We start from the raw sequence: 26789 nt of genomic DNA on the forward strand, positions 1-26789 counted from the left end.
CCTGGGGGGTTTTTCTCTTTAAAAAAATGAAAAGCAATATAATACACACATAAAAACTTCAAAAAGAAGCAAAACCCAAATCCACCCCCTGCTCCCCAATAGAAAAACCAGACAAAATAACCCCCAAGCATGGAGAAAATACCCACATTCACACCAACATGAACTCCTGACAGGGTAGACATTCAAACTGCAGGAAATACAAATTGGTTGTATTCAAACTGTGGTTCTGTTTTTCTCCATTTCTGTTCTCTGAGGATATAATTGCAGTGACTAAGGCAAAATGGATGATGCTGAGCCTCAGTGGATTGCACTGAGCAGTGTTCTTCCTTTGGATGCAGTTCCAGACTCTGCTGTTTCACAGTGCTGTGGGAAAGCAGAGAGAACGTGGTGAAAACTTACTGCAAATTAAGGCATGGAAAGCCAGAGAAATCAGTGACAGATGAACATTTAGAAAATATTTTAACTGGTTTTTTTGAGAAGTTTTTTCAGTGAGTCTGAAGAGTTACTTGAGTTTCTCTGCCTGTATCAGCAGGGTCAGCAGCCCCATCCTGCCCTGGTTACCTGCAGGTGAGGCTGGGCTGTGCCCCCCGCAGTGGGTTTGGGGGAGCCACTCCCAGCTGCAGAGCCATTCATGGCATCTCTGCAGCAAACTGGAGCTGTGTGGGGGTGAAATGAGTACAGACTGCAGGCAGGAGCATTACACACCTCTGAGTGTTGTACCAGGCACTCTGGGGCTGCTGTCCCTGCTCAGGCTGGCACGGGCACACAGAGCCCAGGGAGGTGCAGGCTGTCCCTGGCCAGCTTTGGAGGGTTAAATGGGACACTTCTGCCTGGCACCAAGAGAACAGTGAGTAAGAGCAGTGGGAGGGAGTGCATCAAGGAAAAGGTTTGAAACTAATTCGAGATTTCAGTGTTTGGAGGGGAAAATTTTCATAATAGTCTTGAAATGTTAGATATCTGTGATATCTAATAATAATTAAATATTGCTAAGGGAGGGGAAACTCATAAGTTGTGAATCCTTGATTTCACTAGATATTCCAGAATAGACCAAGTGAAATAAAGTACTAAAGATATCAGTCTGAGCAGGTTCTCCCATCTCTGCTGGGCTTGAACCTACACTGAGCTGGTGTGTAACACTATAGTCTGTAGAAGACTACTCAGAGCAGGGAGTGGAGGTGAGCACAGTCCTGCATTTAAGAAGACTCTGGCTGTGTGGTTACTGTGCCATGATTGCTGTGGAACAGAAGTTTCCTGTTGTGTAAGGGGACACAGCACTAAGTATTTGATTAGCTGAGATCGTGTGTCCCCTAAATGTTCATCACATGTTCATTTTATGCCTGCACACTTACACGTGAGTTGGTAGGTGGACACAAGCAGGTAAATTTAGAGCTTTTTCTAGTTTTTTCTACCTGTATAAGAATTGAAATTACCACTTTTTAGGCATTGATAGTGCTTAGGCCAAAGCTGATGAGTAGCCTAGCACATCTGATGCCAGAAGTGTGACATGAATTCCTTGCCCTGCCTTTGTAATCACTGTAATGGGTTATGTCTTATTCCCAAAAGTGCTGTTGGCACAATGCCAGCCTGTGTTATGATAGAGAAATTGAAATGAGATTGGAAGGCAGGTTTTTCCATGCTTTCTAGATGCTTATGGAATGAAACAGTTACAGGTAGGTGCAGGTTTTTGTGAGAAGCAGGTATGTTCTTGCAAATGCCATCAGCTTCCACCTCTAATGGAGCTATCTTTTGATTGTTTGGTGGAAATGTGGTCAAGTACTTGACAACTTCATACATTTTTGCAGTGGACTGGGCTCCTGACAGGCCTTCCCAGGTGTTGAAACCTTTCAGGAAATGGCAGCTTAGAAAGAAAAGTAGAAAGTGTGTTGTGTAAGTGTCATGGAACTCACAGAGCACTTGGATTTCCTTTTTTAAAGGATAGATTGGGAACCAGAACTCTTGTCTAAAGCAATAATAAGACAATATCCTCTCAGAGGCATAACTGGTGCGATTACCTGTGAGTTGTTAGAAGGAATAAGCAAGGAAAAAAAGGAAAAAAAAAAACCCAGCTATGAAACTATAGTTAAGGGTGAAAGCATGGAGTTGATTTGCAATCATAAATCCTCATTTTTGTCCTGCTTATGTATATTCACTTTGAGGAGGCTTACAGAGTTGCATATTCCTAAATGTAGACTAGTCATTTGAGGGTGTCTTAAATTTCAAGTGACCAAACTAGGATGTGTTAAAAGTGTCTTCAGTGAAGTGTAGAAATGCTTTGATGGTGACCAGTTGGGAACCAGAAGAGCCATTTGGAAACCTTGCCTATGACTGCATATATTTTGTGATGTGTTAAAGCAGGAGCACCTGTCAGAAAGGAGTCTGTCACAAGTTTCATTTTGGGTTTTTTTGTTTTGCAAAAAAAGATTTCTACTTGCTTAATGGGACTTGAGGTTTTTGCCTTTCATTTAATAGGATTTCAGGGTATGGTCAGGATTTGAGTAAATTAGATTGACAGAAGACTTCTTTATATTCATTTTTTAAAAGGCTCCCTTTTCCATTGTAATTTCTACAGTATCTGTGTAAATAAGTGTCTTGTGAAGGTTTTAGACTTACAGTTTAATTGTACAGCATCATTGAAACTGCTGAAACCAATACTCAATGCTGTGACCAGTTCAGGGATTCATTTAAGAAAGTTTTTATTATGGAAAATATGTTTAAAGTAGAAGAGTTACAGAAGCCATATCATTCAATATGTTTTATTCAGTCTGTGAAGTTCATCTAGCAATCATGCAGATTCCAACATCGTTTGCAAGTCATTTCCATAGGATTATGAAATGTCTCCTCATGACCTATTCAGATTTGTGTTGAAATATTTATTCCTGGTTTGAAACAAGTTTGTTACTGTAGGGCAGACAGAACATGTTATACAAGTGAAGTCAGCTGTAACACAAATTGATAGCTTTGATGCCAGCCTTTGTACTTGATGGATGTATATTTATTTTGGCAGGGATGTTGCCTCAGATATGGTCCTTCCTCCCTCCCATGGCCTCCCTGCTGGCTGCTGGAGCTCAGCAGAGCCGTGGCTGTGCAGCACAGCTGTTGGGCACTGCTGGGCTGGAACAGCACCTGGGAGTAGGAGGCAAGGGATGCCTGAGCTGGCACTTGTGCTGCAAGAGCTGAACATCAAACGGTGTCTGTATTTCATCTGAAATCAAGCACTTAGATCTGTAGAGGGATTTTGCATAAGTGCAAACTAAGGATTGCTATTTATCATTATTGCCTTTTTCATCTTCATGCTATTTTAAAGTAATCAGAATAACCTTTGAAGTTACGGGAGGTACTGTTTTCCCCATTATATAACTAGCTAACATAAAGCACTAAGAAGCAAAGTAACCTATCTAAGATCAGGCTGTTCTGTGTCAGAGCCAGAAACACAATCTAAGTTTCTCTTTGTTTTATATTTCAAGTTCTGGACATTTTTTCTTTCCTTTAGGAAAAGAAAATGCATTTACACATATCTAAGGTGCACTTGTGTGCCCTCATACAAGATGCAGTTTTCTGTTTGAAGAAGGTCACTGCAGCTGGTGCCTTGGAAGCAGAAGCTGTGTGGCACAGGAGGTTATTGATTTTGCTGGGGTCCTCGGGAGGTTAAAGCCTTTCTTCTCTCTGGGCCTCTCACTGTGTCAGCTCCTGCCGTGCCACATGCTGGCTCTGCCACTGCCTCCTCCTCACGGGTTTGTCAGGTTCCTACAGCCTTTTCTGTCCTTTGTTTCCTTCTGCTTGAGGATGTCCCCAAATAGCTGCATCTCCTATCTGTGCAGTATCTCTGAGAGGGAGGCTCTTCCTGCCCGGAAACCATCTGAATCCCCATCTAAGCAAGGAAGTAGAAGGAAACAGCCCTTGCTAAGGCCTCTCAGCTGGGAAGGAGAGGTGGCTTTCAGCAGGAACCAGGAGAGGTTCAGCTGCTCTGCCACCCTTCTCTGCTCGCCAGCAGGGACACAGGGCGAGCAGTGTCCTCAGGGATGGCCCGTGCTGGGTGGGACCGAGTGAGGAACAGGGCTGAGACTCTGAGGCACTGATGCAGACTGAGTGAGACTGCCAGTGGTCCTGGGGAAGAGAAGGGGAGATGCTGTTCACATGTTCTGCAGGTGCCCTGGAGAGAGGCAGGAGGGGGAATTCTGTCTGATCCCAACTTTCCGCTTCATCACTCAGTTCCTTCTAATAACCATTTCATCTGGGACATACCTGGTACTACCAACCAGTACGATGCTAGAGTACAGAGAAATGTAATGGTTATTTTAATCTTAAAATTATGGAAGACTTCAAAAATATTTTTCCAGTCCTAGAAAAAGCATTTGCTAAAGTTAGAATATGGCCAGGTAGAGATGATGATTGGGGAAAATAAGAGAGTCAGTAGGTAGGATTAATGGGAAAACAGGACGTGTGCATTCATGTTACATTCTCCTTCTAAACCATGATAGCAAGAGCTAGAGCAGATGTGTACCTTTTGGCAAAATACAGGCATTGTCTGAATTTGTATTAGCCAGACAAAACAATCTTTTACTAAGTGTGAATGTTTCTAAAATATCAGACAGGTTTAACTCACAACTTTGTAGTGTAGGCCTTCAAATTTAAATTTACAAAACCTGTTATGTATAAGAATGTACGCTCTACAGAGTTGTACTAGAAGTACAGAAATATGTTCCTGAATTCAAGAGAGTAGGAGAAGTTAAGTTTTAGTACTATAATACTTGCTACACTTGAGGATTACACTTGAGGATTACAATATTAAGCTGATTTAGGGTATTACATCTGGAATACCAGGACATAAACCAATCGTATAAGGAAAGATTTTGTCAGAACTCGTTCTTACCCTGTTTGTATTGATCTTGGGCTTCTACTTGAAACAGGTTGGCCGCCTAAAATTGTGCTATAATTCAGATTTCATTGCATGCTTAGGGAAATGTTTTGGAATAAACACCCTGTACAATCATGTCTTTTAATAAAACCAGTTCATTCTTCATTGCCGTTGCTAAGGTTGACAAGAGAGGAGAGCTGTTGCTGGAAGGCGGTGAGGGGAGGTGTGCAGCGGTGCTGCCAGGCCGCAGTGCTCCCGTCCCTGCCCACGCGGGAGCAGCAGCCCCGCTCCGGCCGTGCCTGGGAACGGAGGCGCTGCCCGTCCCTCGGGTGTGCCCGGCTGGAACCTGCTGGGGCAGGCCCAGCGTCCCGCCCTGCCGGCCCCGCCTCCCTGCCCGCCGAGCGGGGGGTGCCGGCGGGGCCCGGCTGGCTCTCGGGGCGGGGGAGCCCGAGTGCCGGGCAGACAGCGCTGCTGGCCTTCAGCGCTCCTGCAGACGTGAAAAATGCAGCACCAGGGCTCTGAGCTGCCTTTCCTGAAGGGTCTGACGGGTTGGCTGGTAGCTCATCCGTACAAAAACAGGCGTTTCAGTGTTTTGATGTAATTTTTTGGGCTCTATTTTTGGTGCCTGGGAGCATTACAGACATGGAATATGTGGCTATTCAGCCTGTTGGAATTAAAATAACTTCAAATATCTTTAAAGAGGCTTTCTGAAGCGCTCATTTTTTTCCATTGCAGCACATGTAGTTTTTGATCCAGTGCATTGCAGAGGCTGGAAGTGTGCCATATGTTAAAGCTGGTGTTACCATTTGGTTTGATAAGCAGGAAGTCCTGTTGGTCCAAGATGAATATAAGTGGATAATGTAAATGTTATTTTCAGCCTTTTTATTAAAAAACATTTTTTTTACTTTTGTTTCAATATGGAAGATATCCCCAGCATGTTGTTAAGTGCTCTCATTAGTTTTCCATTTAGCTTGAAGGTAAGGTTGAGGTGCACTCAAAAACAGTTTGACTATAGAAGCAAGATACTTCTTTTATCTCTCTAGTAATCAAATATTTATTGCTATATAGGGAACTTCAGAAAGAATAACCTAGATTTAGTTATGTGTTAGGAGTGCTATTTATTTTACATACATGATGATTATAAGGTTCTATTCAGTAGTGTTATAAATTATACTGAAGATCTCTGAACTCCCAGAAGAAAAGGCAGGAAGAGAAGTTTTGTTGGGTTTTGATGAACTCATTAATTTTTTCTGCACACATGTGACAAGCTGCTAATTCACCTCTCTGTATCTAGTCATCAAAGAAAGAGCACTTAGGGATTTCATAACCCACTCTCCTGCCAAAGACATTACCACTCTTGCTTCATTTTTGATTTTGATGTATCATGGCAATCTTCAGCATCAAAAAAACCTCCAGATTGGGTGCTTGGTGGCAGCCAGTACACCAGAGAAGGACAGAGGAGGGCTTTTAGAGACCAAGCTTACATTCAAATTACATTTTCCAGCAGCAGATTTTTGAAGAGAGATCTGCCTGCTGAAACTCTGCCACCACGGATGACTGACTTCCAGCTATAGCAGGATTCCTCTGGAGCACATTATGGGAAATAAATTTTACAGCCCAAGCTGTATGATGTTTTGAGGCATTCACTGAGGAGGCAGATGGATCTGCGATGCATGAGTGCCAGGTTTTGATGTTACTGCAAATCTCATGAGAGACTGGTGCTTTCTGACATCCAGGTTCCACACAGTGATGTGATTATGTGAAAAGTGCATTAAAATTTTAGCTCTCCCGATTGGAGAAAAATATGAAAAGATTGTCAGAAAGGGCACCTTATGACAATAAGTTTATAAAATTTTATATAAAAGTTAAAATCAGTCAAATATGATGATGCTGCGTGCAAAGTGGAAACATATTTGTGACTGTTTAAATCTTTTCTTCAAACACTGTAATGATTGGAAGCAAGTGCAAATTATCTGTTTCATCTAAGCCAATAGACTAGAAACCAGAGACTTGCTGTTAAATCCAGGGAAAACATCCATTTTCAGTTATGAAAGAAAACTGCCTCAGGGTTATGGATTGGCAGGATTATTTTGTTAAAGAGTGTTGCACCATCTCCCACAAAAAATACAGTTCCCATTGTGTTTTCCATCTGCGTGTGCACTGTGCTTCCATAGAAGTTATATTGCTGACTTCATTGTGCCTTCAAGTGCCTCCAAAATTTTATGTGAAAGAGTAGTTCCTTACTTTAACTTTGGTTCAAGTATTGAAGATGGTCATGTTGATAACATTTTGTAGTCCTACTACAAAATTTGGACATGGATCTTAATTTTATTAATAATTTGTCAAATGCTTACAGAAAGATGCAACCTTACCTCTTATACATGGGTTCATAAAACAGAATTAGGGTAATAGTTGTTTTAAAACATGCATCTGTAAAAGCTTAAGTCAATAGCAGAAGTTGTTAGGAAATGCTATTTTTTCCTTTCATCATTCTCAGCTATACATAGATTCAATAGAAAAGGCTACTAACATTTTTTGTAAAAAATTTGTACTTTTTCCCCCCCTTACATGTTTTGTCCCCTGCACTGAATGAACTTAGGATTTACATAAAACAGCTTGGGTTGTTCTGACACAGTGCTTTTATCAGAGGCTTTCTTGTCATTTGCTCTAATGTTATGAAGACTGTACTCTCTTGCTGCAGGACAGTGGATCAGGAATGAAGCAATGGTCACTTGGTCAGAAAGAAATGTTGATTACTGTGCAGAAAGGAGGAGAGGAAAAAAGACCTTGTGATGTGTTTTTGTTTGGTTGGAATGTGCTGCTAGAATACAGTAAGGGATGCATGTTTTACTAGTTGTGGAGAATTCTGAGGACACGTTTGATCCAAGCTTTGCGTAGACAAAACAGATAAACAGATTGTAATTGAGGTCTGTAAGCCCTTGGAAAAGATTGCTAATTTTATGTTTTTTCAAAGGATCAAGATCTTATCAATGTCATGAAAATTGTGCAGGACTACTGTGAAAAGAAATGTGACTTTAGAAGCAAGTTGAATTAAATATACTTGAAAGGCCTCTTTCTGATGTGCAGAGCATATTTGCAGTTATCTGCAGCTGAGGTCCACATTGCCCCCACCCTGCAGCCTCCATCTCACACTGTGCTGGTGACAGAACCAAAAGCTGTCCCTCTTCCTTCTGATCTCATCCTCACTATCACTGAGATTCCTTCATGGAAGAGCAACTTGTGCACCAGATTGGCTATGAACATATTGAATCTATCACATCAAAGAAATAGTTGGAGGATGGCGTGAAGACACTGCTTCTTTTTAAAGTGATCTGTATGGGCAGATCTTTTGAATCCCTGTGTAATTTTACTGGCTTTGATCAGAGTCCATACAGCTGTAGTTGTTTTGAACAATCAGATGTCACTGTTGTGCTGTGAGGGTTCAAGGATGGTGTTTTCCTTATTTGTTAAGACTAATGTTGCTACTTATGTGTGATATGGCAAAGTAATTAAGTGTTAATATTTTGGTACCGATTGGCTTTAAGATCACTTCGCTTTTGATACATAGCTACCAGAAATTCTGTGGAACATAGGTAATTACTTTTAAAACTGGTTTCGATTATATAGAATAATTGTATGTTTGTCTAAAATGTTTTTATACAATGCCTCTCTAAACTTAAATACACACATATATTTTCTAGAATTATTTACTAGTGTGTGGCAGATACACAGCTGTGAGTCATTTACATGAAGAGCAGGCAGATTTCTGAAAATGGAATGAAAAGCTTTAATAGCAATATAGAGATCTGGTGGAAATTTATGTGCAAATGCCCTTTATTATACGATCACCATCATGTAAATATATAGCATTGAAACAGCATTCCAAAGCCCAAGGTTTCATATTCAGATATTAGAAGGAAACAATGTCATTGCTTGCACAGCTTCAAGGCCATATCCTTTTGTGTGTTTGTGTTGGGATACAGCCTTTTATTACACAATCAGAATTTCCCCCTTGGGATTCCTAGTTTTTCAATTTGGTTTCTACTTAGTGCCTCTTCCCATGGCTGTCTTTAGATGTCTCATTGTAATTGTGACCTCTCTGGTGTCCCAGGCAGATCTCTGGCCATTGCAGTGTAGCACCTTTGGTGTAGGGTTAGAGAGAAGATTTCTGGACAGCTTTCAGCTGCCATAGGGAAGACACTGTCCTCCCTTCTCCTCATTTCCCATTCCATTTGCTTCATACCCTCTCATTTCAGTAATAGTACTGGGGAAACAGTGTGTTGAATGGTGAAATAGGAAATATGAGAACTTGCCCGGCTTCCTCACAGTTCATCATCCAGGCTGGAATGTTTCTCCAAGAGCACAGATGTGGGTGCTTGACCTGATGCTGTGGTGTTGGCAGTGGTGGTTTGGTTGGTGCTTTTTCCAAAGCAGCCTCCTGTCTGCAGGTCTCACAGTATTTGCTGAAGGGGAGGGAAGATAGAAGAATGGTGCATCCCCTTTCTGGCTCCCAGGAAGGAGTGTTCTGTATGTTTACAGACTCATTTGCCATTGGCTCTTGTTACCTGCCTCAGTTTTCTCTCATTTCTCACAACTTTCTTTGGTCATAGGATAAATGCTGATTTTAAATTATGGAAACAGAAAGCCTGCAAAAGAGGCTTTAATTTTTGAAAGTTAAATTAGAGAGAAAAAAAGTTTTTTCAAGCATAGGCACAGTTGGAATACTTTTGCATTAATTAATATTACAAGCTTATGTTTATAATGGAAAAGTTACTTTGAAGAAAAAACATTGTTCTTCCTGATGCCATTAGCACTGGCAGCATTCTTCATTGTATGCCATTCCTGGGGAAGGTTAGGAAGGCTGCAGTTTGACAGCTTCCATGTGTGGTAGTGTGGAAGCTTAATCCAAAAACCTCAATTCATCAAAGATACTGTATAAGTGCTTGGAAAATGTTATGGCAGTCATGTCTGAGAAAAGGGAGAGAAATGCTTCATGTGGTAGAAGTGCCTGCAGGGAGTGTCCCAAGAGCAGGGCTGGGTTCAGCCAGATGACTCACTTCTAACTGAATACTGGAAGCATTCCTCTTCATGGTTTGCTCTGAAATTCATTCCCAATTATTTGTGTGTACCTTCTCCATACACAGGAGCTGTTGTACTCGGGTTTTGGAACCTGAAAACAAGCCCTTTATTGATGATGAGGTCAGGACACTTCTGGGAATGGTGGCTTGTTGGTTACCAGCTGCTCCCCAGCCAGAAGGAGGTTGTCCTTCTGTTTTGATGAGTTGTGCTTTGTTTCTTTTTCTTACTTAAAAAAAAAAAATTACACTGTCTGCTGTGATATTTCTTTGTGATGGGATTGCTAGACTTGGTAGACTGTAAGAATTACTGGTAAAATGTTCCAAGACAGAAGTGTGTACATGCTGGGTGCCTTCCCCATGGAATCTCTGCACTGCTGCTTGTAGAGTCAGTAGATCTGTGAGCAGTGCTCCCCTTCCCGTTCAAGTGGGGTAAGAAATTGGCTTTTAAGGTTGTTTGGGCCTTACAGCAGTTTCTGTTGGTTTCAATTTTTTGTTGTGGCACATTTGGTGTAGATGAGGGAGCCTAAGCTGAAGTTGGAAATAAAAGCCTCAGTAACAAGTAGCAGTGAAACAAGCGCCTTCATTGGCCTTCCTTTCAGTTACAGTAACATAAATAGGAGAAAGCTCTGACAAGATCTTCTGTGTACAACTGCAGGTAGAATTTAGTTCAGCAGCCAACTCCTTAATTATTGGATTGTCTAGAGTCTGCAGCTAATTCTGCCCTTTATGGCATTGCTTTTTTTATGCAGTACATTGTTTTGGAAATAATACTGAGATACCAGCACTCCCAGTCTGAGATTTGAAAACAGTGTTTTTGAATCAGTTGATATTTGTCACTGTGTACCCAAATATTAGTAATGATTCAAAAAACTCAAATGAGATTATTGAGTGGTTGTTAGACATGTTTAAAGTCAGTTTGTGCAATGACATGATGAAGAAATACTGAAGCTGTCGGGCAAGTGTCTGGTCCTGTAAATAAACTTGAAAAGCAGAATCCACTGATTTGAGGGAGGGGTTGTCAACAGTTGAAGACCAACCAAATGTTAATTCAGGAAAATGTAATATCAAATCATACCTTTCATAATGAATGTCCCAATCACAATGAGTCATGGTTGTTTTCACCCAGACCATGAGTTCATGGGCAAAAGCATGAAAAGGAACTTCTATACTTGTGCATTTCACATCCTTATTTTAGAAGTGCCTTGCTTAAAGGTTAGTGATTACTTTTATTGACCTACACTGATGTGTCTTTTGGTGAGTTAGTTAAAACATATCTCCAAATAATACCAAGAGAAACATGACTCTTGTGCGTACGCATATAAAAAACTTGTATGAATTATTACTTAGAAGTATATAAAAGAGCAGATGTGAACCTCTCCATGTGCCTTCAGAGGTCCTGTATGGTTCTTAGCTAGACATTTAAAGACTAAAGATTAAATATATCCAGACAAGGATTAATAAAAACAGTGAGTTAATTAAAGTTCTGTTAAGTTTTGGAAGGTTTTGAAACTGGGTTGATAAGTGACATATCCTTTTTGTTCTGTTTAAGAAAGATTGATAATCTGACAGCATCCAAAGTAATTGTTTTACAAAGCAGGTAGAGGGTTGATAGAAATAACACTTTTGTGGGTGAGGGAGGCATTGGAGCTGTCTGGGCCTTTTGTCATGGCGGGGTTTTTGTGCTTTCCTTTTGGTGTAGATTTACAAGCAAAAGATAGTGAAGTTGTCCTTGCTGGGAAAGGACTGGCTGTCACACACAACACTTTACTCACTCATGCTGTTTTGAGCTGCATGTTGTCACTCCATTGAGATGCTCACTTACCCTTACTAAGAAACTTGTATTTATTCTTAAATTTATTATTATTGCTCATCATCCTGACAGTAGTAACTTGCACTATAGGACTGATTTGGCTATTGGAATGTTGACAGATTTATTTTTAAATATTTGTAAGAATTGAAAATTAGTTCAAGATATGCCAATCTAAAATTCTTATGAAACAACTCTCCTTAAAAAAAAATTAAAGCATTCTTTCCTCTGGAAGGCCAGTGAGGTCTGTGAGGTTACCTGGTGGCTGCACAGCCACCCACTAAACAGAAAAAGGCTGCAGAAGGGATGGTCCATCAAGGAAGGAGAGAGAAATTTTCCTTTTTCTCTGTGTGTTTTTCAGCTGCTGATGGGAGCAAAATGCTGTCTTGAGATTTTCTGGTATCTCTTCAGCCTGCAGAATGTCAACATTCACAGGCTTCTAAGGGGAGTGTGCCAAGGCAGCCAGAGCTGTGGAAGAACGCGTTGCTCAGCATGCCCTTGAACAGCAAAATCCTTTCTAGGGTAGAGGAGGGCCCTCCTGATAGAGGCATGTTGTTAAGCCTTTGATTATACAGAAAACTAAAGAAGAGCAATCAAACTCGAGCACCAGATATCATTTGGCAAACCATGAGGGAAATGATTGCTGGTTATTTGGCAGTGGGAAGGTAGCAAATGGCTGTGCTCTAGTTGTGCAGGCAAGGAAAATACAGCTGGGATTATAACCAAAGGGTCAGTCTCTGCAAACCTGCTGCTCCTTAGTATGTGCTAGGCACTGTCTTGAACTGATGCAAAACCCTCCACATTTAATATATGTTTTAAAAGATAACCCAATAAAATGTAAATTTCATTCATAAAAATATGAAAGTCAAAACTACCATTTCCCTGCCAGCAGTTACTCATCTGCCTGCACTTGTGTCACGTCTCATATAGCTTTGTATAATGTAACAGTTTCCTTTATGATGTTGTGGCTTTCAATATATATGCATGCCTGTGCTTTGAATACACAATTTAGATGACAATTGTAATGTGTATCTTTTCATCTCCTCACTACAGAAGTCACAGCTCATATTACACATTAGTGTTCTATGCCAGTATCTTATTTTCATGGTGAAAGTTATTTTACCAAAACCAGTAGTGATGGTATTTCTTTTGACAGAACAAATTTAAATTTGATGGTATTGTGATTTATCACAAGCTCTGTTTTATTTAAGGGGAGTATCAGATATGAGCTGTGTGTTGGTTTTGATAGGTGATTTTTCACATACTTCTGTCGCAGCTGAAATTCTCTCTGGCATTCTATTTTACCAGCTTTTCATTATTTCCCCTTACTGTTGTGGTTATGTAAAAAGGACAGTTGTTGTCTTTTAAATTTGCTTTTCCCTCTTACGTGGTTCTCTTGTGTATGTCCATACTGGGAATATGAAGTAGTGAATAATGTTGAATTTCTTTTAAATGCAATCCAAGAAAAGTGAATTTGTCAGTTTATTCAGCTAGTATAGATTGGGATAAATTGTATTTCAGTCTCACCTAAGAGTTTATTCAATGTTTAAGTCTTGTGTGCATTTTATATTTTGTGGTTTTAGCCTAGTTAGGTCTCATTACAGTCTTTTAAGGAGTACTTTTTGCAGTATGTAAGACATGTTTAAACATAGTTCCCAAACTTGGTTTTGAAGCCAAAGTAAATGAGGTCTTGTAGCGCCACATTCCAGTGATTCTGACACCAGAAGAGTATCTGCACTAATAATGTTTTGTATTAAAGTGGCTGGATTTTTATATGCCTGCAAGAAGCAAGACTGGACTCTGACATGGAGAAACATTTCAAGGCACTAACAAATGTTTTCAGAGAATCTTTTTTGCTCTCTGGGAAAATAAAAAACCCAACCAAGAAAACCTGAAAAAGCAAGAAACTCATTTTGACAAAAAGTCAAATTATATTTTACAACAGACTCAATAAGACTAGTTTCATTTAATTTTGTTTAGTGTTTTATTTTTGTTTCAGGTTTCCTGCTTCAGTCTGTAGAGATACTTCTGCCTGTTTGTGTATTAAGAATTATGCCAAAAATTATCTGAGTATTTAGACAAATCAAAACCCCCAAGTATTTTGAAATATTTGCTTAAGTGGACTTATGTATGTTTTAGGTATTTGAGTGAATGTGAAACATTCAATTTTCATCATATTTGCAGCCCAGTTTGCAAACTGAGATTTTTGTCCTGGGAAAAACAACAAAAAAACCTTGTAAAGGTGACAAACCTGATTCATACCAGGAAAGTGGATTAAGGCACAGATAACAGATGAGAGCTGCATCAGCTTGGCCTTGTATGGCTGTGCTGAACTTTGCCAGATAGAAAGAAGAATCCCTTTCTGCTGTCAGTGCCTCTCGCTGCAGGGCAAGGGAAGCCTGGGCCAGGCTGCTGATGGATGTGTGCCCAGCTGGCTTTGGGCTGATCAGCTCTTCTGCCATCCCTAGATGTTGAGGGGAAAAGGATGTGGCATGTTTGACAATCCAGAGTACATTTTTCTTCTCATTGTTGTAATAACAATTACATGTTTTATAGTGTTGATTCTTTCAAATTTACAATTAAAGAGTCCTCATCTTGTTTGCTTTCAGATTCTTCTCATTCTTTTCATCGAGATGAGACCATCGTTATTGCCCTGGCATCTGTGTCTGTACTGGCTGTTCTCATAGCTGCTCTGTTCTTTGGATACAGGATGCTTGCAGGTAGGGCTTGACAATATTTTTGGCTTTGTTTTTTTCCATTGTTTGTTTGGCTATTGCTCAGAGCTATACTTAGGTCTTCTGTTCTCCCCAGTCCTGTTATATGCTTGTACATAATGCTGCTCCCCTTTCTCCTCTCTGACATTTTATAGTGATATTCCTTTTATAACAGTTTGGAGAGAGTTATGGCTTCTCTAAGCTGGCATTTTGGGACCCATTTTTCTTCTACAAATCCTCTGCTCAGCGCAGCTTAAGTGAGGTGGTGAACATGCTTTATAGTTATTGCCAGTGACTTTGAATTATCAAAATAGTTGTGTAGCAGATATCTGTAGTTTGTGGCTTATCAGCACCTTCACTGCTCATTTTGCTGACTTTGAGAAGATTTTACAGGACTTCTTTTTACTTATTTCATCCTTGCCTACAATATGTAATTCTGCCTGGTCCCAGGTAAGTTGCATTTTTTTCACTTGGAGCATGTCCAGAAAGGAAACTGGCTGATTTCCTCCTCACCCTCTCCCCCAGGAGACCGTAAACAAGGTTTGCACAGTATGAACATGATGGAGGCAGCGGCATCAGAGCCCTCATTGGATCTGGATAATCTAAAGTTGTTGGAGGTAAATATTCAACTCAGTTATTAATCTTTATTTTTATTTAATATAATGCTTGTGGTCATATCCCAGGCATAGTTACAGAAATGAATGTATCAGTGCTCCTGTAATATTTGCTTCTAAATCACAGCTTCAAGAAGAAATTAAAATAAAAAAAGGGTTATTGCAGGTACATTTTGTCTAATTCTTTTAGTAATGTTGTTGGCATTTGCTAGAACATTTTTTACCTTGAGAACAAAATAAGAAACCCTGGGAGGTAGTGGGGAAAATTAGAAGGTGCTATATTTCAACATTGCATCAGAAGATCCATCTGTTTTGCTTGACACTGCTTGCTTTTAATACAGTGTCCTACTGTAGGAATTTAAAATTCTTTAGTAAGACTCTTGGAAAATAGAATTTACTGCACATAGGGCAGTATATTTTAGTATATGGTGCATTTCTGTGAAGTCATTCTTCCCTGTGGGGCTCTATCCAACTCCATGGCAACTAGAGGCCAACCAGAACTTTCTGCTCAGCTTGGTGTTAGAGATATCATCACAAAACTGCAAAATGTTATGCTTCCAGTTGGTATGCTTGATATAGCATATGGAATTTTTAAAACCTTTTAGCCACGAAAACATGAGTAGAACGACTGAGATGCAGAGTGGTGCTTTTCTTCTTTTTCCCAGTGGAAACCCCACCTGGAGATGCAGACTGCAGACATGCAGTGTGAGTTGCTCTAATGGTGACAGCACTGATGAGCAAAGAACTTTGGGTGTCTTCTGACACCAAAAAAGGACTTGAGGCAGAGTTTAGGAGAGTCTAACAGTGGGTTTTGTAGAAGTGTGCAAAGCCCCAGATGAAAGCACTTGTACTGATAATGCAGACTTGGAGAAAGCTGTGACTTTCTCCAAGTCCGAAACTTGGTAGAGAGAAATGCTACGGTGTCTTCTGTCCTGCTTCTTGTATCCTCAGGAGCTGACCCCTTGCCTCCAGTCACAGGGACAAATGTTTTAATCTGTGCTTGCCTTTGGACGTTTCTGTGGGTAGATTACATTGCACATTCATACCTTGAGCTGACTTGCTGCTGCTTTGCAACCCAGTGCTATCAAAGCACTGAGAAACAGAAAGTTTCTCAATTAAATGATACTTTATTTTTGAAAACGTTCCTGTAAGACAATTTTATAATCTTTAGAAACATTGCTTTTGTTATCCCTTCTGTTTTCTCTTCCTCCTCTATTTGTAAGTATTTAAAAAGTTTAAAAAATGGCTCATGAAATCCTTACAGTTTCATGTATGGGTCTTCCTGAAAATTATTTTAAATAGGTGCTTAAATTCTTATGTAGTTGGAATTTTTTGAGCTTTAGAAATGAGGGCTCTTCCTGAAGGTGGTCCTGCATTTTGGCTTAGAGTGGAGATCACTTCTTTGTTCTGCAGTTACTATGGAGATGTGAAAGGCCATTCTTGAAGACTGTCTAATATAGTGGGGGCTAGAATAAATATTCACAGGTAGTCAGGAATTAATTACTTCCTTCTTTTAAAATCTTTTTTCCTCTTTTGGCATCTATTTTGCACTGCAAATGCATGTTTTGTCACTACTAACATGAAAGGTACAACTTACAAACTGTCCTAAACCTAAAATATTTCCCTTAAAGTCTGTGATTTCTGGAGTGAAATGAAATTGATCACATAAAAGCTATAAATCTGTAGTAGGCAAAAGTTGTAAGAGAATTAGCAGCACAAAACACATGTGTTTTATTGATTCTGTATATAAAAGTACTGAATAGATTATTTATGATATATGTATTGGATATTCAGATTATAAATCAATTTAGTAAAGCCTATGTTGGCTTGTGCTGAGGTTTCTAACTTCAAATAGCCTCTATGAAAGCATTCTATTCTAATTCCGGTTTTCATTACAAAATACTCGCTATCTTCATTGTTCTTACAGTGTAAGTCAGGATAAAAGTTGGCATACAATTCTTGTAGAGTGAAAACTCGGGTTTTGTCTTCACCTGTTGTTTTGTGAACCAATTGTTTCTGTTTTCTGCAGCTGATTGGCCGGGGGCGGTACGGAGCAGTGTACAAAGGTTCCCTAGATGAGCGCCCAGTTGCTGTGAAAGTCTTTTCTTTTGCCAATCGTCAGAACTTTGTCAATGAGAGGAACATTTACAGGATTCCGCTGATGGAGCACGAGAACATCGCCCGCTTCATTGTGGGGGATGAGAGATTCACTGCAGACGGCCGGATGGAATATTTATTGGTGATGGAATATTACCCCAATGTAAGTGCTTCAAGAAAATCAGTCAGCTTGGTTAAGAATCCTAAGAATAGCCACATGAAAAGGATGTACTTTAGGTTTTGGTGGTGCCTCTTGCACAGTAATGTAAAAATAATCCATATCAATGACAGTTTTAATGGATCTTATTGTGGGTTACTGTAATACCTTTTTAGACTTCCTGGTTAGTGCTACCAAATGTAGTCTTACAAATTCCTAGCTCTGGAGTACTTGGTCTTGGTTTTGGTGCAAGGTTTTTTTAGTCAATTTTGTCTTTATTCAATGACAGAATTTGAAGAATTGTTTTTATGTAAAAGTAATCTAATAAATGTAAAACTTCTTAATATTAAGACATTATCTCTGTCTTATGACATCGCTCAATAGCTGTAAATAGTGGGGTTTTTTACAGTGAAATGTAATAGATACAAGATTGTTGTCAAATGACTTTATGGTACTATAAATCATGGTGACTTTTTATCCTGGTATCTTCTTTAAAGCTTTCTGTAGCATATACTGATGATGTAGGACATGTCTTAAGAAGACAGCCTTACTTTCCAGAACCTTCAAATCTCATCAGCTAACTGAAGGCTTGTATTTCTCAAATTCATGGATTAGGGAACTTCATGCTCTGTGTGTGTACACACATATACAGAAACAGAAACATTTAAAAAATACTCAGTATAAATGTGACTAGCTTTCCTGAAAAATCATAAAATGTATGTGGGGGATATATGTATGAAAGTGCAAAAAATGGTGTCTCAATTTATTTTGGGGGAGTTTTTTGCCTGTATATGGGAAAGAACCTTAGTTATTCCATTAAATAATTTTCTTTAACAAGCTTTTTAGTCTCAAGTAAGCAAACTTGTGTTTCCTGCAGAATGTGAAGGGAATGGCTGAAGCCTGATCTTTTATGGAGGCAGTAGGACAACAGCTGCTTATTTGAATAGCAGAAAGGAGCAGGACAGTGCTACATAGCAGTAATGATGGCCAGTCTTAGGGTTTTTTAGGCTCTGTGCATATGCTTGTATTGCAAGTTAAGTGCACTCATGTAAATACATGCCTTAAACATAGGTATGTATTTACACACTTGTGCACTATATACAAACTTAAGGCAGCAAAGCACAAATATAAAAAGTGACTTAACTGAAACTTCTCAGTGAGAACACACTCTATCAGGTCAGCTTGCAAGACAGGCATCTAAGAAGAGGTTGCAGAAACTGGAAGTGGCCATGAAAAAGGTCAGTTGTGCCCATACCAGATGGACAGTGGCAAAGCATGCGATTCTGACAAAGCTGGCATGTTTTCATGTAATAAAATGAAAGTTAAGTAAAATCAAGGGAGTATTCTGCTCCTAGGAGGCATGGCATAACTGTCTTCAGAGGTAATCTGGTTTTGCTATTTTCTTGAATGAAAGGATTTTCAGTTAAAATGTCATTTGATTGAAAATTGTGTCTTGTTGCTTATGTAAATAGGCTCTGTTAATGACCTGATTAAATGTACAGATGAAGCTTATGACTTCATATTATCAGATTCCTTCCCAATGTGGTATTAAGAACAGCAAGATTAGTCTAAAATCAATCCACTGTTGTTTGGAAGTCATTGGAAAAAGTGCACAGCAGGTGTAATTAATGCACAGTGTGATCTGTATTTTAGTGAGCAGATGTTCTGTTGTATGTGGAGTTAACAGCAGAAAAGGAGGCCTGCTGTGGCAGCCCTGCTAGAAGGGAATTCCAGTGTTCAAACTGGAGCCATAAATCTGATTTCAATAAGGACTAACCAATACAAGATGTGCAGATGAAATATTCCCCATCCAAAACATCATTCTCCCTCATAATACTTTCCTTCCTGAAAATAAGAACACACAAGCCAGGGCATTTTTACACGGAAAATTGTTCTTGGTGTTACCTTGGTGAAAGCAAGACAGATAGGTTTGAGCCAGGTTTTGTTTTTTTCCAAACATGCCCACAGACCAAAGGAAATAGGCAAGTAAAAGGAATGCTATGTGCATTTATCAATCAGCATGCTGTTCTGATGGGACTCGGAGGTGTAGCAGGTCAGTAAGGGAGTCAGTTGTAAAGCATGACGTGGTGGGAAATATGTAATACCCACAGAATTATCACCCCAGTAGTCAGACACTCTTGTCTTTTCAGAACAAGAGTAAAAGTGTTCTAAAACACAAATAGAATCTCTGGTTGTTAAAAATATCACTTTTATCAAAAGTTAAAGTCAGAACGAATATCCCCAATTTAATGTGTAACTCATGACTGACAAGATAGTCTTAAATACAAATATATCTCCCTCTAAATCTTGACTAAAAGTCTTCCTGGTTATCATTTTAACTTCACTAAAAGCATAAAATCACAGACTTCAGCTGGCTTAAAAAACATCGAGTGGTGGGCAGGCTCTGCAGCAGAAACATCTTGAAGCTGGTTTAATACAGTGAATATTTGCCAGTCACCTTATGACAACAGTCCTGTGGCCTCCATTAGAAAGGGTTGAAATGTCAACCCACTAAGCCAAGAAAAAAAACAAAGCTTAAGGAATAATGGTCTAAAGCCCACATTTTAGAAACCCAGGCTGTTACGTCAGCAATTACCTTTATTCTGTTCTGCAACAAGACTTTTATAATTAATATCATTTTTTCTAGAGGCAGTCCCTGCTATTCTATGATCAAATTCATATTTCACTTTAGAGAAACGAAATGGCAGCACTCGAATGAGACTTCGGTCAAATGCTGTGTTTTAAAACGTGTGGGTAAACTCAAAAGCAGTTACAGATTTATACCTTTTAGAAGCAGTGGGTAAAATTGAGTCTCCAAAAGATTTTGAGTTATTCTACTGGATAATGATTTCAATCTGTGTTTTTTTTTGTTTTGTCTTTTTCTGGGGTTCTTCTCAGGGTTCTTTGTGCAAATATTTGAGTCTCCACACAAGTGACTGGGTGAGCTCGTGTCGTTTGGCTCACTCGATAACGCGGGGCTTGGCGTACCTGCACACGGAGCTGCCTCGAGGAGGTAAGGCCAGGAAGGGATGCAAAGATCTCAGTATATTCCTATTTCTGTCAAGTCATAGATTCCAGCCTTTCTTTTATGCTACTGTGAGTAGGAATTGATGAGTGCAGATAGAGGTTGCTCTGTTCCCTCCTTGGGAGCCGTGCTGCGGCTCTGTGGCCCTTGTGTGGCAGCCCTGGGTCCGAGGTGGGAGAGGCAGGAGGAGGCAGAGCTGTGCAGTGCTGCTGTATCATGGCAACAGGTTACTGAAGAGCTGAAGCACTGCCCGCCTCTCTGGCAGAGGGTAAACAGATGAGGTGCTGTCTGTTTTTGCAGTTCAGAAATCACCAAAGCAGTTTTTAGTTTGTGTGTGAACCGTATGCTGTCAAATTAAGTATTCTAACCCCACTGTAGTTTTATTTATCATGTCTCTGGATTTTTGTTTGAGAGTTTGAGCCCAATCTTTGCTGTGTACAAACAATACTGCTGGATTTTCTGGTACTTTATTAGAGTACTAGCTGTGACAATGTATTGCTTGGGATCTATCTATGTCTGCATGCATGCTTCACCCAGTATTTCAGCAGCTGAAGTATCATAATTATAAAGTAGATATTCTGAGATCTATTGAGCTGCAGAATATGGCCTGGCACTGAAATGTTAGGGTTTTGGCAGTAAATAAAAGGCTGATTTCATTATATCTCCATTGAGGTGCTAATGTTTGGATTAAAATTTCAACCTATATATCTCAAATGTTAAGCATGAGCACTAGCAAAGAATGACAACTAAAGATGCTATTAAAAGTGCTGAAAATACCCAAATCAGTATTCCTATGTGCCATTGAAGCTACAGCTATCATCTTAACTTCATCATTTTGAGATGTGCAGACAGGTGTGTCCATTAGCAACCAGAAAACGTGTAAGCTTTCTATCATAAAGGAGAGACAGCCAATGTCTGTGAATGCTAGGAGGGAACACATGGAGTAGAATAAATTCCACACTAAAACGAGTTCTGTACTGCTGACTGCTTTACTAACAAAATAAATAAAAAATAGGAACAACTGAGATTATTCTTTGAAAAAGGTCAGATCCATTGCAAGATGAACATGTTCAGACTCTCTGGAATAATATTGTCTGCATACCTTCTGAATAAGTGCCAGTGATAATTCCAATTGTAATGTAAATAGTTGGTACTGCATTTGACACAGGAGTGTGGAAGTGACAGAGAGTATTTGGAATGGCTGTGGGGGGCTGCGGCAGCAGGTCTGTGTTTAAGTGTACAATGTCTCCACTGCCAAAGTCGTGCTGAAATACCCCTTGGGAAGAAGAGTGTTGGTGAACATCAGAACTGTGTATGGCAGTAGCCTAATATATCGTATAGATACAGTGAAACTCTGGGTGCCAGTCAGTTTTCTCTAGGAAGCTTCCTCTGGAGCTCATTGTAAAGAAACAAAAACACTAGCCTTCTAAAAAATAAAGTGATTCTTTATTCATAATAGCTGAGCAGACATAACAAGGTTCATTCATTTTGCCAAGCAGTGGAATTGCTGAAATGGTAAAAGCACTTGTGTGTGTCCAAACAGAGCATTACAAACCTGCAATATCGCATCGTGACTTGAACAGCCGCAACGTGCTGGTGAAGAACGATGGCACCTGTGTCATCAGTGACTTTGGGCTCTCCATGAAGCTGACTGGGAACAGGCTGGTACGACCTGGTGAGGAAGACAATGCAGCTATTAGTGAGGTGAGTACAATGGTTGGATGAATGTTCAGCTGGTACAATTTCTGTAATGGGGAATGCAGTATGGGTGAGAAGGGGCTGAAGACTCCCCAGGAAGAAACTGGTTTTATTCTCAAAATACTCATCACAAACCTGCCATTTTGAAAGGTGATAGATTGGCAGACTGAATTTTCTGTGTGAGATACGAGAAGACACAAGGTAATTTTGGTTGCCACATTCTCTGTGATTATGTGGTATAAGTCCCTTTGGTTTTGTACTGCAAATGCTAACTGAAGACCAAACATTCTTGGGTTTTGTTTTTAATTTTTGGTTTTGGTGTTAATTTTTCTGAAATGGTGACATACCACATTTTGCATCTGCTGCTTGACATCTGATACAGGCTACTGAAATACAGTGAGGCTGTTTTAAATAAAGGGTGCCTAATAGTTCAGTGCAGTTGTTATCTGTGCTTTTACAGAAAAACTTCGTATATCATTCAAAGAACATGCTACACAGTGCTAATCATTCTCCCTTAGAAATCAGTGCTAAATTGAAAATACCTAGTGCAGAAGAGCTCCATCTAGATCTTTCCATACTGATAAAAGAAACGGAGAAACTGCTGGTTAAAATTCAGGGTTGTAGAATAGTCCTTTGACAAAATACTGTCCTGATACTGTCCATACAAGTACTGATAAGTAAGTGCTCTACTCTACCACATATCCAAGTGAAAATGCCTAGGTATCTTGCAAGACTGTTAATAACCTTTGACTGTGGGAGTTGTAGGGTGGAACCTTCCTGACAGTCCAGGAATAGAGAAAAAGTTTCTTATTCAGTAGGATCCTCTTCCTTATGATACATACCTTGGTGTTTAACAAAACAACTTGGAACAAGAAACACTTCAGCTATATCATATTTCAATTGAGAACATTAAGTAAGGGACAAAATAATTTTGTTTTGGTACATACAAAACAGTGACAGTGTAGGGGAAAGGTTTTGTTATGACTAGACTGATAAGAATCTAGAAACTGAGGACATTGATTAGGAAGGAGCTGTGTTTTCCTTAACTGTAGAGAATACCAAGCAGAATAGGGCAGTAAAAAACTTAATTAAATTTGGAAATTTCTTCCTGATGTGAAGCTCTGATGTGATGTTTCCCCAGGTCGGTACAATCCGCTACATGGCCCCAGAAGTGCTTGAAGGAGCAGTGAACTTGAGGGACTGTGAATCTGCCTTGAAACAAGTAGATATGTATGCTCTGGGCCTGATCTACTGGGAGATATTCATGAGATGTACAGACCTCTTCCCAGGTAAGGAAAAGAACTGCAGAAAGCCGTAACAGTAGGAAGTGGCACCAGCACCCAAAGCTGCTCCTGAGCCCGAGCATGTGAAAATGGAGAAGGGAAGCCGTTCCCTCAGCTGCTTCTGCCATTGAGTCGGTGCCATCTAGTGTTGGAGGTGGTGCTTGTCAGGACATCTGGGGGCGAGGTGTGGCTGCTGCCCGAAGGCTCGGCAGGACCTGTTCAGGCGGTTCGCAGGCCTCGTGCTAGGTGCCTTTTGAGCATTATTATTGTTGTTAGTATTACTGTCCAGAGTTTAAAAACACTGAGAGTTAGGCTGATGGCAAAGGCAGTGTTTCCAGTTCTGAGAACTGATAGACGTGCTTGAAGTGTCTTTCAGACTTGTCACCATGAAAACATGCTATGACTTCATGTAGCCTTTAGTCAGTTGTACTTTTGTTTATGATAGGACATTGAAAATTTAGGGAAATCCTCCCTATCTGTAACATAAACAAAAAGGAAGTGGACTTAAAATTTACGCATGAGATTGGTGCCACATGCACCATCTTCTGCCCAAGCTCCAGCATGTAGAATGGATCTGAAATGCAGCATACTCTCTGCAGTCAAACAGCTGTTCTTGGTGTGCAGAGGCTTGTAATCCTGCTGGGCTTCCTCCCAAACGAAGTGCATGAACATCATCAGTCAGTGGCATTTCACAGAAAGTTGGTGTCATCTTCAGGCCCCAAAGACATTCCAAACGTGCCACTGAACCAGCACAGTCTCAAGATGCTATCCTTTGAGAGGTTGCTGAACAGCACTTAATTCATTTGCAGTTAATTCAGCTTTTTTGGACGTTAGACTTTGGGGAAAGTGGGGAACATCTCGTTAGACAGCAACTTTGATAATGCCTTTCATCAACTGAAAGCCTTTGCTCTGCCTTTTAATCTGTGATTGATTTTTTTTCCTTTCTTTCTTTTGCTAACAGGGGAATCTGTGCCAGAGTACCAGATGGCTTTCCAGACTGAAGTCGGAAACCATCCCACTTTTGAAGATATGCAAGTCTTGGTGTCTAGAGAGAAGCAAAGACCAAAATTCCCTGAAGCATGGAAGGAGAACAGCCTGGTGAGGGAGAATATTTTCAAAGAAATAGTGATTTAACCAGCTTTAGGGTGTACTCATTTCTTAAAAGCAATTCTTTAGGTTTTGGGTTTTTTTCCTCTTTATTAGTATTTAAGGATTGAGAGCTGTTTCTGCATGGACTTCTCAAATACTGAATTCAGTTTTTAAAAGTTATTGACATGAAAGACAGATTTCTTTCAAGGAAAAATACTATTATTGTTGTTGTTGCATGCTGCAGTGTGATTACCAAAGATAACCTGTTACATTAATTTCAGACATTGTCTGTAGCATTGTGCATGAAGTGCCCATGTGTTCTCTGTGTGCTGAATGAGAAACAAAAAGCCATTTTTTGTCTTTTGACGTCTTATAAACTAATAAAACTGAACTAGGATACCAACTAAAATAGCTGACAAAAACATCAGTATACTCTTCCAAAACTAAAATTGGTAAACATTGTATTAAACTTTTTTGAACTTGTATAGACCTCAAGATTTGCAGAGACTAAAGCTTCTAGAAATAATTTCATTTTAACTACATAAAAGATTTTATATGGCTTCATTTGATCTGCAATTTTTTTTCAAGACTATAAACATTATAACATTGCTTGTTGTTTTGAGTGAGTGTAGCTATGGCTTAGAACCTTGCTGCTGTGGGCCAACAAGTTAGAGCAAGTCAGCTGAACTCTGGTGAGAGTCTGTGCTTGCTTTCATGTGCAGCAAAGTTCAGGCAATGTGAATCCCCTTGGCTTAGAGGGGGCTGTTTGTCTTGTATTACAAGCAAAGTGCAGTGCAAACAGTGACTGGGTTCCACCTGATACAAGGCAACACAGCTGAATTGCAAGTGTGAAAATGCCGCGTTTGGCTGTTATTTAGAAAAATGCTTCTTGTTATTCCCATATTGACGTGATGCCCTTCAATCTTCAGAGGCTTTGGTGGTTGATAAGTTTGTAGCTGCTGTGCAGACCAGGAGGAGCCCAAGGCCTCACCTGGTGTGAATAGGTAGGAGCCTGCTTTCAGAGGAGCATAGACTGCAGAGGTGCACTGCAGTAAAACATGTTGTAACCCAGCTGAGAGCTTCCAAGAGAGGTGCTTTTATTGCGCACTTTGGCCACCCAGCCTCAGGGGCAAAGGGGGAAGAGGAAAAAAGAGAAATCAGTGCCCAAACTATATAGGAAATCAAACAACAGCTGTTTTAACTATAGCCAGGTTGGCAAATGTGGCGTTGGAAGAACCAAGCTTGACAGCTGTTTCTGAAGACAGTTAATACTGAAACAGTTCAAGATTTGTTTTGTTTTGCAGACTGCCATTTTAAATGTTAATTATGTTCTAGCAAGCTGATAGGCTCCAGCGTTATTAGATGATCCCCATATTTAAAATGCCTAGCACATTCTTTGGGGTGTTACTAATTTTTTTTTTTGTATAATCAAAATGGTGATAACTCCAGCTCCAAGAATTGATCTACACCATTGCTTTAAGAGAAAAGAATAATAATCACAGGGGTCAAACAACTTCTTCCACCCTATGCCAGTTTAGGATAATATCTGAATGAGCACTCTAGAGCAGATAGTGTAGAAAATTAAGCTCCAGATAACCTCACTCTGGACCCGCATCCTAACCTCCTGTATCTAATACATGGCATAAAAGACTTTATTCCATTATTTAAAGCTGTGCTGTTATGTTGGGTTGTAATACCTTCATGCAAATTCATCTTTGAAACAAATGCATTTGTCCTTTTCATTTGAGAAATACAAATAAAAAATAATGCTTTCTTTTTTAATCCCATAATTAAGATACTCAAAAGATTTGGAATCCTCATTTGTGATTACCTATGCAGTCTTAGTGTGCTTCTGGAAGCATCTGTGTTGTTACAGACCTCGATTAGCAGTATTGTTTTTCATAGTATAAAGTAAGAACCTGAGCAGAGGATGTATATAAAATAATTCAAAGGCTTTAAGCTGTGTTGAGGTGTTACTATATTCTTGTCTCACGTGCCAGAGTGGGGCCACGCTTGGCTTCAGAGGTCAGCACTGAAGGATATGAGCAGAATAATAGAATAATGCAAATTTCTGGTGGTCCCTTCTGTCTTTTTGATGAGTGCTGGTACTTGTAAATAGTTCATTTTAGCATAGTTGTCTTTCAACCTGAAATTAATAGCAAACACATAATTGTGGTAAGTGTGATGCTGAAGAACTCCAGTGTTGATAACTGTCTGTACAGTCACTGCTGTGTCCTTTAGTGATCCTTAACACATCAAAAGGATCTGCTGCAGGACAGACAGTATTCAGTTAAACACTGGTTGGAAAGTCTTGCAAAGAGAAAAGGCAGGAGATTAGGATATCCACTGGTTTAGTCTGAATGGTGACAAAA

General features: G+C 39.8%; 1 protein-coding gene across 1 annotated transcript in view; it reads left to right on the top strand.

Moving 5' to 3' along the window:
• The window catches only part of BMPR2 (bone morphogenetic protein receptor type 2), a 104793-nt gene that overhangs the window by 65152 nt on the left and 12852 nt on the right, over positions 1-26789 (top strand). The window contains exons 4-10 of the mRNA XM_064717655.1: positions 14350-14460; positions 14980-15071; positions 17098-17328; positions 20221-20335; positions 21891-22051; positions 23187-23334; positions 24290-24426. Of these exons, the coding sequence (XP_064573725.1) occupies positions 14350-14460; positions 14980-15071; positions 17098-17328; positions 20221-20335; positions 21891-22051; positions 23187-23334; positions 24290-24426 (995 nt within the window). The remainder of the gene's footprint in view (positions 1-14349; positions 14461-14979; positions 15072-17097; positions 17329-20220; positions 20336-21890; positions 22052-23186; positions 23335-24289; positions 24427-26789) is intronic.

Source organism: Zonotrichia leucophrys, chromosome 7, assembly GCF_028769735.1.
Source record: "Zonotrichia leucophrys gambelii isolate GWCS_2022_RI chromosome 7, RI_Zleu_2.0, whole genome shotgun sequence".
In the NCBI taxonomy this organism is placed as follows: domain Eukaryota; kingdom Metazoa; phylum Chordata; class Aves; order Passeriformes; family Passerellidae; genus Zonotrichia; species Zonotrichia leucophrys.